At 42.0% G+C, this 14,996-nt stretch overlaps 1 protein-coding gene across 2 annotated transcripts; it reads right to left on the bottom strand.

Annotated features, from left to right (window-relative positions):
• Positions 1-5: 5 nt before the first annotated feature.
• On the bottom strand, positions 6-14,431 carry pcnx4 (pecanex 4). 2 transcript variants are annotated; one of them, XM_082515826.1, is made up of 11 exons: positions 14,253-14,431; positions 12,818-13,598; positions 12,557-12,736; positions 7,048-7,586; positions 6,823-6,923; positions 6,441-6,563; positions 4,734-5,094; positions 2,493-2,596; positions 1,306-2,411; positions 1,011-1,197; positions 6-841 (listed from the first exon to the last, which is right to left on the bottom strand). In XM_082515826.1, the coding sequence occupies exons 2-11, from the start codon at positions 13,513-13,515 to the stop codon at positions 590-592; spliced, it is 3,651 nt and encodes a 1,216-aa protein (XP_082371952.1). In that variant the 5' UTR covers positions 13,516-13,598; positions 14,253-14,431; the 3' UTR covers positions 6-589. The 2 variants fall into 2 exon arrangements, with proteins under 2 accessions (XP_082371952.1, XP_082371953.1); XM_082515827.1 differs by having other exon boundaries at positions 13,040-13,598.
• Positions 14,432-14,996: the final 565 nt, after the last annotated feature.

Raw genomic sequence — 14,996 nt, 5'->3', positions numbered from 1 at the left:
GCAAGTTTGTTTAATGAAAAACAGCTTTTGACAAGCTATTTTTATTGTAAGTATATACAGCTACACATATAAAAATTAACAATATGTACAAGAAACTGTGGACAGATTCATTCTAGATTGTAAACAAGTGAATTGTAAACAAAACAACAGCACTAAACACCATACGTGTACAGCGAGACATCCCCAAGGCACATCCTTGATATTCTTTAACAAAGCAATAAAATCCTCATTCCTTTTTGTGGAAAAGTGAGGGAGGATGGGAAGGGGGATCACATGAACATTAAAAAGTCGAATTAAACCAGAGGTATTTATTAGTCGTCTCCTGGAGAGGAGGGGTCTTAATTTATTCACCTTTTGTTTCAGCACAAACATTAATAAACACAAATGTCTGTGCTTTGGTGGCGATGCCACTGCTCCATCTCTCAAATTAATGTGAAGAATTAAGTTGGTTCCCATGCCGACTTGACACTTCACAAACTCTGAGTCAACAATTTAAAATGTAAAACTCCTGATTTAAGATTTCTCTTGACTTTGCTACAGTTCAAAATGAATTTCTGTGGTACTCCCACCTGAAAGATGGAACCACAGCTCAGAGGCAAGGAAAGTGAAGTGGGGCAGATGAGTAAATAGGGTATCCTAGAGGCGGATCGGCTGCCTGAACCGTTAGGTTTCTTAGCATGAAGGGGTGGGCCTGAATGCTGTACCGCTCCTCGTCATCATTAGTAGCATACAGAAGCTCCCAGGAGAGGTTTGCCCACTGGCCTCTCACCCCTTCTCCATTGAGACGGCCCACCTGTACAAGCTGCTCCTGAAGGGTCAGCACTCGCCCTGTGTAGGTACCCTGCACACAAGGACAGTCAAAATGTTACAAACTAACTAGTGGAACAAACTAAGCTGAACACATGGATTTATGAGAACCTTAAATTTTATGTCAACTGGATAATATACTGTAATTATAATTGTATATTTTGTAGCTTAGGTGTAAATGAGGCTTCGTTATGTCTTATTACCATTGTGAGATCATGTCCTAGTGAGAATAGAAAGGGTTTTTCCTGAAGAACGCTGTCATGCCAGCCTTTCTCTGTCACCAGGCCGATGTACCAGTCCCTTTCATATTCCTCCAGAGTGCTGAACAACTCTTCAGGGGACTCCATTGGCCCCAGGCTTGCTTGATCAAACAACAGCTTGAAACTGAACCTGAGGGCAAACAAAAGCATAAGGCAGAACTCTTATGGATGCTCTGGCTCAAATAAGTCTGGCTGATTATAGTAATCACAATCTAGAGGTCCTAACTGGCAATTTTACCTGAAAGCCTGAAGTGTGAGCTGGTAAAGTTCTTTACTTGAAGACAGCCACTCAAGTCCTTCTGTCCACGGTACATCTCCACAATACAGCCTGTACACATAACTAGGACTGGTGAAGGCAGACTCTGCCCCCAGTGAGATGAGACACGAAAGTGCAACATGAATATGCAGTTCCTTCAAAGCTTCATCTTCCTTGAGGGCTTTGGTCATGTCCTCTGAGGTTGCACCCTGCACAGCAGGCCCAAAGCGTCCCAAGGTAAATCGAAACCAATCCTCAGGAAATAAAGGCCTGAGAGACAGCAAGCGGGATGGTAGTAATGGTGCTGTCCTCCACCCTTTTGGTAGGTTGAATACCTCAGACTGGGGGCAGCTGAAGTTCAGATGTGGGAGAGAGCCAGACCTTTCCCCGAATACCTCTGAGTTATGGCCTTTATCCACAGCTGGCATCCCAATACCCAGTCCCAGAGGCTGCAGTGGCTGCAGTGCAGAGAGGGCCATGTTTTCAAAAAGACTGTCCATCTCCACGGAGCCCGGCAGAGAGGCCCCCATCTGCAGGGTGGCGTGTCCAGACTGGGCTTCTGCAGTCACTAATGCAACTGTCCGTCTGGCTGGTTGAGGGCCAAATAAGTCATCCTCATCTGACCAGTCACCAAAGGAGGTCAAACTGGAGCTGTCCTGTCTGAACCTTATAGAAGACACATTGGACTCCACCATGACAGCCTCAGGTGGTTGGTTAGAAGTTGTCTGGGCTAACTGTGAAGACTGGGATTTCATCCCACCAACCGCTGACACTTCTTCACTGCTCCATAAAAATCCTTTATGTTTCTGCACACAATATCGCAGGAGCAACCAGATCAGAGCCTTCATGAAGTCATCCTGAAGTTTCCTCAAGTTGTCATGAGAGTCAATGATACCAGACAGCACATTTCGGGCATCAGAGTAGACCCGTACTGCAAGTGCAGCACACGGGGTGAGGGCATTGCCCCAATGCAGATTGAAGCCCTGGGTGAAGCCGAGCCGCTCAGGGCGTTCAAAAGCAGCTTCAAAAACCTCATCCACCCTCCGTGCCTCCACCGTGTGGCAAGACGTCTCCTGCAGCTCCAGGCCCTGTAACAAACACACCCCACCTTATGTAATCTTTTAGATTCTTACATAGATTATTAATAGACAATCAGAGGGATACAGTACCTTAATGTTGACAGTGCAGTAGCCATATCCCCTCTCCAAGATCATTATCCAAACCATGCGGTCCTGAAAGCGGCCAAGAAAATGAGAGCCTGGGGCTAATGAACCTGAAAATGGAGAGCGACTCATCAGTTATCCATACATCCAACATGTAAGGAGATGTGACTATGAGCACAGAACATAAAACATGTAGCACACATATGGGAGTCTTTCATTTTGTATCAGCTGTGCATCCCTCTGCTGACTACATGGATAACGTAGTTACTGGATGAGCTGCTTGGAGATGCATCCTGTACAATAGTACAGGAAGGTCGTGCTACTGATTTAACTGGCTGACTGCACAGAGATCTAAATATTAAATCTCTTCTTGTCCCCAGCTTTCCATTAGTCCCTAAAACTTTGCTCTTTTTGTACAAAGGTGGATTTTCATTTTCTGAGACAGAAGACAGACGTTTAATTCAACACAGATGAACAGCAGCAGCAAGGTGAAAGGAAGCTTTTGTTTTAACCTGACTAGTGCTCGCTTGGCTCAAGGATAATGTCATGTCCCATGCTGACATCTTAGAATAGTCCCAGCCGCTACCTCATGATGTGAAGTGACACACTGGGCAGATTTCTTTCCTGCTCACTGCACCACGGCCCCCAGTGTGAGCAAAGCAAAAGAACACTACAAACTGCCACCGTTTGACTGTGAGCTTCAGCCTAACAAGCAACTTTTCTGAATTATACATCACAGCCACAGCTTCCCTAGCTCAGAAAAAACAATAAGACTGACTGATTACATCACCTTGGTTTTATTCAGTCTTAAATCATCAGTCCATAAAAAACAAGTCCCTACTTGCATGTTCCCCCCTCCCTCTCTTTCCCCCACCTGATTGGGAAGAGAACAAAACCCGAGCAGCAGCTCAGTTTAGCCTCGGTGTATTACGCAGTTAATGGTGTGGAAATATTTGGATGTAATGAATAGAGACCCAAGCTTTTTTTTTTTTTTTTTTTTTTTTTCTTCCAGGGTCACTTCACAGAAAGCTCAACTGGATCACGTAAGTTCACATTACTGCCCGTAGTCCAAAAAGTCTGCTCACAACAGAATTCCTCTTACTGTGTAACCGTATGAAATGATGCTTCACTGCTTTCAGATCTGCATACAGTCCCCAGTTGACCCATACAAGAGTTCAGTTGCTGCAATTACAGCCCACGTCAAAACACACTGTTGTAAAAAACATATATATATACTTTTTTTTCTATATAAGGTGACCTCTGTTTACCGAGAGCTGTAAAAAGAAAAACTTAATGGAGAAAAATACTGTGTGTATTGTAAGTTAAGCAAAACCAACTTTTAAGACAGATTTAAATTTAGATACTGTGACTGATTAGTTAATAATTAACAGGTTTCAGGTGCTTCATAAAGGAAGTGAACACTATTAGCTGTCCAATTTAGATGCCATGACGGGTTTTGTCATTATCTTAATTAGGGCTGTTCGACATAACGTTATACATTGGATGACGATATAAAAACGTCTATCGTTTCATTTTACGCTATCGTTTATTGTGTGGTGTCGCAAAATAAACGTTTATGGCAATATTTTTTCATGGTTTTGATGGTCACTGTAGTGGCTATATTAATTTCTTACAGTTCTCTCTTTCTCTTATATTTAATATAACCACACTACGGACGGACAAGCGCCTGTTTTTATGTGTTGTCATTAGTAACAAAGACGGTAAAACCACTGTGTGTCCGCTTGTTTATTTTCCACATAAACCTTTCACAATAAAGCTCAAGATCCTGTTGAGACTTTTCAAAATAAACTGAATCACATAAAAGAGTATGCAGAATATTAACGGATGAGAAGCAAAAAAGAGCCGTCAGGTGCTAAAAAATAAACCTTAGACTCAAATGTTAGAACAGGCTTTTCCCCGCAGCACGTCGTGTAATAAATACTCACAAAGCAAACGGCGGCCTTTACAACTTATGTCAAAAAATATATAGTTTCATGTATCGCCAGCTGGAAAGACTTCACGCAAGTCGAGCTGCCCGAGATTCACAGAATTTACTGAAAATGTTAAATTTTTGTGATTTATATCGTTATCGGACGATAGATGTCTTAATATCGGGATATGAGATTTTGGTCATATCGCACAGCCCTAATCTTAATGCTACAATTGTATTTTTCTAACACATAGATTTTGTATCAGCGGCTTATTTATTAAGAAAAGAAAAAAAAATTTCAGGCACGAACAACTAACCCAGTGACCCTCTTGCAAAGGCCGTCCTCAGAGCACAGGCAAGACTTCCACTCATTTGCTGGTAGAAGACAGAATCCGGGCAGGGACAGGCAGTGCCCACGGGTCCTGGCCAGCTTCGCTGAGGCCTGGGAAACCCCACAAGGAAGATGGGCAGAGTGAACAGGGGCAGCAAAGGGGCAGAGAGCAGGGCAGAGACGATCACCACAGCCAGGACCAGAGGGCATAGGGAGGCGTTCAGAGCCAGGAGAGTTCCAGCCGACTGACGGCGCTGCTTCTTCTCTGTCCAAGATGTCACCAACACAATCAGGGTGAATTTCAGCTTGGCTAGAAACTGGGTTACTCTGTCAAACAGGAGGCCCACCTGTAGCCAAAAGACAACAGCAAACATGAAGCGAAATCTTACATGTCCAATATGCAGGCATTAAATTTATGGCTGTGTGGCTATTTTAACTCTCTTTCCCAAAAGGGCAAAAGCTGATGACCTCCCCCTCTACCCTTAATGAGTTCTGACACCTCAGTATATCAATAAAGATATGATTTGATGAGCATCAGATTAGTTTCAGGGTTTTTCAAGGGTAGCTGCACAAGCAGAGATCCACCCTCACTAATTTCTGATGCACACCCAGTGATTTTGTTTCACACACAGGCCTGAAATATGACAGAAAGCACTCAGTTCAAAAAAGTGCTTCAAATGTTAGTCCTAGTAGGCTTTCAATGGGAAATTAGTTAATATATATATTTTATGAGGTGTCAGAGGAACATTTCATGTAATCAGTACAAAAACAATGTCAAAAAAAACTGAGGATAACGTGTCAAATGAATCAATCTGCAACAGCAGGGGTCAGAACACTTAAGTCCTCCGACATTAAACTTTGTAAAGTTAATTGCAGGTTAATGCAGAAGCCGCAAAGCATGGTCCCAATACCTCTTCTTACCGGTTGTGGGTTCAGGGGACCCTGGTTTACTTTTTTTTTTTTGGAACAAAGCGCTCCAGCTTCTATTCAGCTTTTTTTACTTTGGAAAACCCTGCCAGGAACTACTGCCCCGGACAACACAGCTTCTAGGGCTTAGGGTCAGCAGGACACACAAACCTTAGCACCGTGTTAAAGGTGAGTCTTCAGGGGAACTTCAAAACAGAGCTAATGCTCCATTACATCAAAGGGAGCTCGTTGAGGCTGTTTGTGCATATGATCAGGATCCCTCCTGAGTGTCTTGCTTTGGAGGTTTACCAGGCACACTAAGCACTTTCCAAGATGCAGACCATAGGGAAAACACAGAACTTACCAGAGCTATGGATATATATAGCCTGATAGTGTATATTCTTAATTCTCCAGGAGGAGGTAGAAAACACTGTTGACGAAAAAGATGTCCAAAATACCCTGCTTGGCCATTCATTATCAAAGCTAGTAACATGTTGAGAGCTGATTTGAAATGAGGCACTTGCATTTGGAAGCTGCTGCTTCTATCCCTGATCTCTAATGTTATTTTCTTCTCAATATCAACAGCCGACAACAAAACAAGCCACACTGAGTTATTCAACTCAGGGCAAGTAGAAAAATACAAAGATGCCCCAATCCGGATAGTAAAGAGTTATTTGCGCTGGTCAAAGCACAGATAATTGTGACATTTTTCACTGTTTTATATTTAAGGGTCAGATTTTAAAGCGTGCACTGAAGAACTTATGGTGGGTGAAAACTTTGACCTCACCAGAAGAAGCTGAACTCCGGTACCTAAGTCATCCCACCCTGGCAGCACATTGTTTCCAGCTGCAAGCCGCACCAAGATCACCACCACCATTTGGAGCAGAGCATCTTCTGAACTCTGCCATCCCTGCATAACAACAATAATAAAGAGAAGCTGTTAAAATCAAGCAAGAGGCGCTCACTGATTAATACATTTTTATTTTCATTTTGATAAAAGGAAAGGATAAATAACTGTCAAGAGGACCCGTTTTTCCAGTGTCACCCTTTTCAGTCTTCTTTTGACAAAGATCTGTTATTTAGGTTGTTGCCCAGTTTAAAATCTCCCCAAAATTGCTTTACAAGTTTTTATTATTTTGACTGTGAGCAAGCATAAATGTTAAGTATACCACTCTAAAGGCTCGAGTAAATCCCACGCTCAGGGAAACCGTGTGGAGCAGCTGCAGAGACTTATCCATAGCCAGGAAAGCAATCATTGCAAATGGAAACACTGTGAAGTAAAACACACACAGATCAAACACATTCAAATACAGTTATTCTCACACTTGAGAAAACTGTTAACACTGGACAAAAGGTGACTTCCAATATGTATTATAAAAACCTCAAAACCTCACCCAGGTAAATAAGGACTCTTCTGATTGCAGCAGCAATGTACAGTCCTCTGTTTCTCTGTTTAAAAATGTGCACATTGGACATCCCTTTAGGGTACAGGGGATTGAGGAACACCCCTCCAAATACATAGGCCCCTTGGATCTCTCTGAGAGCCCAGCAGAGGCAGAACAGTATGAGGAGGAGGTAACTGACAGGAGCCTGGGGTCCTGTAATCAGGCTGCGGGACTGAGCTGATCCGATGAAGTGATGCAAAACGCCTGCCTCTGCCATTGCCACCAGTAGCAAGCTCAAATATAGCAGTACTTCCCTGCAGCCTAGATTCCAGCCAAAGGAAGTTGGAGGAGGAGGTGACGGCCCCCCTCTGAGCAATTCGCGGTCCCCAAAGGCTGACCTGGAACCTCTGCAGAGTGTGCCAACCTGGCTGAGATCCAGACTCAAGAGAAATCCCATAGCAGTGGAGAGGAGAACCACACCAAGTGTTGATGGGATGAAGTAATTACATACAGCTACGCCAGCGGATACACCAAACATCAACAGCAGCCTGTGAGACAGTACACACACACAGACACACACAAAAAAATTAGGGCTGATGATAAACAGGGTAATAAAACACTGCCAGTGGAACCATTTAATCTGATTCATCCATCCGTCCATTCTCGTGCGCTTATCCTTATCAGGATCGTGGAGGCGGCTGAAGCCTAGCCTAGCTATCATAGGGAGAGAGGCGTGGCACACCCTGGACAGGTTGCCAGTCTGATATAGGGCTAACACAGAGAGACAGATAGTCATTTCACACTCCCATTCACACCTATGGGCAATTTAGAAATGTTATCTAGTTTTACCTTCTGAGTTACTATAATTTCTTTTGTTTTGCTTCGTTTTCTTTTGGATGCTCCCTTCAGGGGTCAAAACAGCAGATGATCTGCCACCATTTCATCCAGTTCTTAGCATCTTTTATTGTCACACCAACACTCAGCACAAATGCATACCTCATCTTACAATACTGAAATGCTAAACAGAGTTTGTCCACTTTAATCTCAGGATATAGAATGACCCACATGACTTTTTTACAATATTATTGTTTCAAAAGTGAAAACAAATGATATACAGTTGTGGTCAAAAGTTTACATACACTTGTAAAGAATATAATATAATGGCTCTACCGAGTGTCCCGTTATTTCTAAAACTCTGATAGAGTGATTGGAACAGATACTTCTTTGTCACAAAAAACATTCATGAAGTTTGGTTCTTTAATGACTTTATTATGGGTTAACAGAAAAAAGTGATCACATCTGCTGGGTCAAAAATATACATACAGCAGTGCTAATATTTGGTTACATGTCCCTTAGCCATTTTCGCTTCAATTAGGCGCTTTTGGTAGCCATCCACAAGCTTCTGGTTGAATCTTTGACCACTCCTCTTGACAGAATTGGTGCAGTTCAGTTAAATTTGATGGCTTTCTGACATGGACTTGTTTCTTCAGCATTGTCCACGTTTTCAATGGGGTTTAAGTCAGGACTTTGTGAAGGCCATTCTAAAACCCTTATTCTAGCCTGATTTAGCCATTCCTTTACCACTTTTGATGTGTGTTTGGGGCAGAGGTGGGACCAAGTCATTGTTTTGCAAGTCTCAAGTAAGTCTCAAGTCTTTATCCTCAAGTCTCAAGTCAAGTAATGTCAGGCAAGTCAGAGTCGAGTCTCAAGTCACTGGTGTAAAAGTCCAAGTAAAGTCACAAGTCTGAAATTTTGAATTTCAAGTCCTTTCGAGTCTTTAAAAAAAAAAAAAAAAAAAAAAAAGCATGTTGCAGTTATGCTAAATGTAAATATTAGACCATGTAATTTTTAAATCTGTGTTTTTCTCAACACATGACAAAATAGTGAACTTAGAAAATATACACAAATTGTGAAATTGCACCTCTTTAAAATGCAGCTCAATTAAACCTAGCTCCAAGAATAATTTTCACCGACGGTTCTGAGATAAGCTGCATGTTATTCTTGGATGCGGTTGTAGGACCAGCTTTAAAATCGCATGACAAAAATATCATACATAAATAAATGATTTTTTTTTTTTAAATATCATTTAAAAAAAAAAAACTGCATCACCAACGTAGCCTGGAAAACATTTGCTAGTTAGATAAAGTCAGCTATCTCATCGTAGCATATTTATATGCATATTTATTAGGGCTGCCACAAACGATTATTTTGATAGTCGACTAGTCACCGATTATTTTTGCGATTAGTCGACTAATCAGATCATCATCCATTGGACGTACAGCGTACAGCTTATTGCACCAGCAGCATCTGCTCTTATATAACTATCATTAGCTTACAGCTTTAAGTGTTTAAGGTATGTGCTAACTAAAAATAAAGACAAGATGATAGTTTATTAAACTTCACCGAAACAATCTGCAAATTTCATTAAAATTTAATAAACTCCTTGCTATCTAAAATATAACAGGACACCGGAGTAAATTCTGGAGCATCTCACACTTCTGATAATCAGCTGTCTGCTTGACGTTTATTCAGCTGTGTAAAAACTATAACTTTGATCTCAGCCAAACCGATTTACTCAGGAACAAAAAACACTGAAAAAAGCCAAAAAATAACATTTTGAAGTTATCTAAGTGACTTATATGTTTAACCTGAGTAGCGAAAGACGGCGGTGGGTTTGAAAACGATTTGCCGGGAGTCCGGTGCTCTCACGGCTCTAGTGAGCCTAGCCCCCAGCTAGCTATCGAGCTAGTGGGTAACAGACGTCTCCGAAAACGTCGGAGCGCTTTTGAAAATATGTGGTGTCCTGATAAACTGAGCAGATATTTGAGGTTTACACAGCTACATTCTCGCCTGAAAATATGTTAAACGTTTATTTTGTGACCCAGAAAGAATAATAAGAGTAATATTAAAACTAACTAGCTGCCGCCATTGTTGGAAACTGAGCTGGGCTGCGCTATGAATTCTGAGACACAGCTGCTTCTTCTTCGGGGTTTAACGGCAGCTGGCATCCTTGTACACGCAGTGCTGCCATCTTCTGTTTCAGTCCGTTATTACACTCTTAAATCCTACTACTTATTCCTGCGTCTTTTGTGATCTTACAAAGCTTCAAACAACGCGTCGACTATTAAATCAGTCATCGACGATTTTGATAGTCGACGTAATCGTGACTAGTCGACTAATCGTGGCAGCCCTAATATTTATAATTATACGCTTCTTGGAGTGAGCGCATACACTCGTGAAGTTTACTAACTTCCGGTCACTGCAACAAGCCCAGGTACAGTTTACCGACGGATGGGTACAGGACCTTGAAATGCACCGTGTAGAAAGTAAAGACCATCGTACATATCATAAGTTTACCAGTCTCACAAATCGTCGTCATAAATACACATTCGTTAACCGTTTATTAATAGGACCTTTGAGCTCAATGGTAATTAATTAGCAGTGGAAATAATTTCTGGTACGCGTTACAGAAATGTAGCAGTGACAATAATACTGTATGCTGTAATCGCACTGGGCAATTAGTGATACAAAACAACTGTTTTATCCTGTGAATAAAAGTATATGTTTTTGTCAATGTACCATAATAACAGAAGCGAAACGCAATATTGTGTCAGGACAATTCACTATTTATGCACAATAAACAAAGGAGCATAGCGCGACAATTTCTGTTCAGCGCCAGACTTGCTTGTAACCTATATCACCAATTATGTTAAGAAAAATGACGTATTAACTACTACAGCAGACTGACCTTTGTGGAAATGCTTGGAGCAGACTAACCTGTGAGCTGGAGTGTTCTGGGACGTTATATTTGGTCTTTGAATGGCTGCAATCCAGGCCATCCGTCGCCTCTTTGTTACTTCGGAAACATGGCTCGAACAATTTCTCTTCAACGTCGTAATCCGATAACAACCGATCTCTTTACTCGTCGGCTTCCCGTGGCTGTCATGCGACCGGCTATTGCAGTTAATAATACAACAGCTTCTTGACATTTTTGTGTTTCTTTTTATCGCTGTGTGACTGATTTTAATTGAAAGCCTGCGTGCGCTAGTACCGCTTGCCACGAGTTCCCAGAATCCTTTGCGGTTCTACCCGTGAATGACGTCACATTTTCAATCTCTATATAATATGCATGTTAAATTTTATATTTGGGGTAAAATATCAAGTCTTTTCAAGTAAACGGTTCAAGTCCAATTCAAGTCCCAAGTCATTGGTGTAAAAGTCCAAGTCAAGTCACAAGTCTTAGAACATTTTTTCAAGTCAAGTCTAAAGTCATAAAATTAATGACTCGAGTCTGACTCGAGTCCAAGTCATGTGACTCGAGTCCACACCTCTGGTTTGGGGTCATTGTCCTGTTGGAACACCCAACTGCGCCCAAGACCCAACCTTCATGCTGATGATTTTAGGTTATGTTGAAGAATGTGAAGGTAATCCTCCTTCTTCATTGTCCCATTTACTCTCTGTAAATCACCAGTTCCATTGGCAGCAAAACAGCCCCACAGCATAATACTCCCACCACCATGCTTGATTGTAGGCACGGTGTTCTTGGGGTCAAAGGCCTCACCTTTTCTCCTCCAAACATACCGCTGGGCATTGTGGCCAAAAAGCTCGATTTTTGTTTAGTCTGACCACAGAACTTTCCTCCAGAAGGTCTTATCTTTGTCCATGTGATCAGCAGCAAACTTCAGTCGAGCCTTAAGGTGCCGCTTTTGGAGCAAGGGCTTCCTTCTTGCACGGCAGCCTCTCAGTCCATGGAGATGCAAAACACGTTTAACTGTGGACAATAACACCTGTGTTCCAGCAGCTTCTAATTCTTGGCAGATCTGCCTTTTGGTGATTCTTGGTTGACTCTTCATCCTCCTGACCAATTTTCTCTCAGCAGCAGGTGATAGCTTGCGTTCTCTTCCTGATCTTGGCAGTGACGAAACAGTGCCATGCACTTTATACTTACAAACAATTGTTTGCACTGTTGCTCTTGGGACATGTAGCTGCTTTGAAATGGCCCCAAGTGACTTTCCTGACTTGTTCAAGTCAATAATTCGCTTTTTCAGATCCATGCTGAGCTCCTTTGACTTTCCCATTGTAGCATTTGTGGGCGTTAGTATCCAATGAGCCCTATTTAACCTGTCTAAGAGAAGTCACCAGCTGTAGTCACTCATAATCACTCACAAGAAGTTAAGAGGCCATGCTATGAAGCTCAGTTCACTGACAACTTTCTAAGTCACCAAAATTGCTAATTCATGTTGCTGTATGTATATTTTTGACCCAGCAGATGTGATCACTTTTTTCTGTTAACCCATAATAAAGTCATTAAAGAACCAAACTTCATGAATGTTTTTTGTGACAAAGAAGTATCTGTTCCAATCACTCTATCAGAGAAAAATCAGAGTTTTAGAAATAACGGGACACTCAGTAGATCCATTATGTTATATTCTTTACAAGTGTACAGTTGTGTAAACTTTTGACCACAACTGTAATTTTTCAATTGTAGTTTGATGTCAGCTAATCGTTTCAGTGGTACCTGAGGTTGCTGGACATGGGTGAGCCTCCTAAGCCAAACACAAGAGTCTGCTCCATGCCCCAGAGGAGCAGAGCATCCAGGGGAGGCAGGATACCAAACGCCCACAGCAGAGGTAGAAAGAGGAACAGCACGTGGAGAACCTGGCTGGCCAGATGGAGTTCAGGGACAGCATCAGAGTACCTATAATCACAGCAACATGTCAGAATTATTATGACAGAAAACACAAAGTACTTTAATAAAATCATTAATTTTGTCACTCACCTATCAGCCAAATCCACAGCGATGAAAATAAAAATGTAAAGAGGCCGCGTGAGTGGGGTTATCTCATAAGTATCCTGTGCCTGAAAAGTGGCTGTCTCTGTAGCTGTATTTACAATGAGAGAATATTCAGCTATACACAGCGTCACCCAACTCAGGACGAAGACCACCAGAGATGCACCAATACTGCCATAAAGAGCAGTGAGTCTGCCAAGGAACACATACCATGTCCCAAAGCCACAGAGCACCCCAGCTAGCACTGTATGCAGCACCACATTAAGCCCAAAACGCTTTCCAGGAGCAATGAATCGAACAGTCTCTGTGCTGACACAGTGGGTAAATTCCACTTCTTCTTCATCAACAAGGATGTTGGATGCACCAAGTCTCTCCACTGTGCCGCTCCTCCGTGCAGCATACAGCGCCAGGGCCTGGACACCCGCCGCAGCCCCACACATAAGTATACCAGAGAGCACCGCAGCATGGAGCTCCTGAAGCAGCTGCAACTGACTGAGCAGGGTCCCGAAGCCCCCAAAAAGCCATGGTGTCAAGAACAACACTGCTTGATTGACATATACATAAGGTGGGGCACAGTAGCCCAACTTGAAGCGTGGACCCCCCAACACAGTTTGGGGGAAGCGCTTCCAGAAGAACTCCTGCTTGTACTCATTAAGAAGGGGCACATCTGGCCCCATTCTGACCATTCCCAAAAGGGTGGTAGGTCATCTCCACACACCTGAAGGAGAGTTTCCATTCATCATCATCATCTCAGAAACAGTGAAGCACCCTGCAATGGAGGAACAATTAATGAACAAAGTTTAGATGCACTAATAAGACAAAGAAACCATACAATAGGAGCTCCATCCTGTGCTTTTTTGTAGTCTCATTACACAAATTAGAGCTAAATAAGCCACAACAAATATATTTTTCACAGTGAAGTACATTCATCATCATTATTTGAGAATACCTTCCTCCAGCTCAGGTAAATGTTACTCCTTACAACCACACTATTATTATAATTTTTAAAGCTGTTTATCTACAACAGCACATCAATGGGTCACATTTTCCATCAGGGGAAACTCAATTTTAAGACACCACGTAAAATCACCGCTTAATAATGTGCAGCACAAAAAGGAATGGCAAACAAGAGCCACAGCTAGTCAGTTGCCAGGAAAACAAAACACAGCAACAGTAGCTTGTGGGTGCGCTTACGTGGGCTAACCTGCTAAGCTAGCAGGGATAATCATAAGTCTCGCTTCACAAAATTAAACCAGGTAAAAGAACACTGAGCACTGGGCATAGTTTTTGTCCCTTTATTTCAGCTAGCTCTATTACTGTTAGCTAACGAAGGCACCAAGTATTTTCATCTTGACTATGTGCTAGATTACTATTATTAACAGGTGAATAACAGCTGGTTGGCCACAATGTGAGATACACTTACCGTTAACAGCCGAATAGCCAACTGCAGACAGTTTTGTCTTTTTTAGTATTTGAAGATGTAATAAGGTAATATTATGGAGAAACGGGCGGAAATTGCCAACATTACCGTTAGCTACCAGCTAACCATTAGAAAGCCAGGCAACATCGGCATGATACACAGCCAGATTCTAACCAATGAGAGTTGAGGAAAGAAGAGCGCGGCGCCTCTGATTGGCTTAAACCGTACAATCCCCGCCCATTCAACTCAAGGGCTCTGCCACATACCATGGACGGTCTGTGCCACACACACAACTATTAATACAAAAAGGAACATATTTTTGAAAAGAGTTTTCACTTTAAGGGGAATATTTATTCACCACACATCGTTGAAAAAAACCGACTTCTATAAGCCGACAGACACTTATAATAATATGCACACTTGGAAAAACATCTGTAATGTTTAAAAAAGCTTTAATTACAGGTATCAGAAAGTTCAACACGGTCTAAATTCTCTTAGGCTCTTTCTTGTAATTTACAAATCCTGGTGCATTTTACTTTATATAGTAACCATTGTATAGTATTTTAGCTTTTCTTGGCACAGTATCTTCCTATTTATTTATTTATTGTTTCCATTTTTGTTTTTCCAGAATATTTCTAATTCATATTTTATTTGTGTCCCTTGTATTGTGGTAACGAGTGATTTTCCCCAGTGTGGGATTAAATAGTCTCTATATCTGTTTTAGTCTTCAGGAACAGTTCTCCGGGC

Source organism: Aulonocara stuartgranti (assembly GCF_965226115.1).
Source record: "Aulonocara stuartgranti genome assembly, chromosome: 19".
Taxonomy (NCBI): Eukaryota; Metazoa; Chordata; class Actinopteri; order Cichliformes; family Cichlidae; genus Aulonocara; species Aulonocara stuartgranti.
The sequence above is the reverse complement of the archived record's forward strand: the minus strand, read 5'-3'. Positions and strand labels throughout refer to the sequence as shown.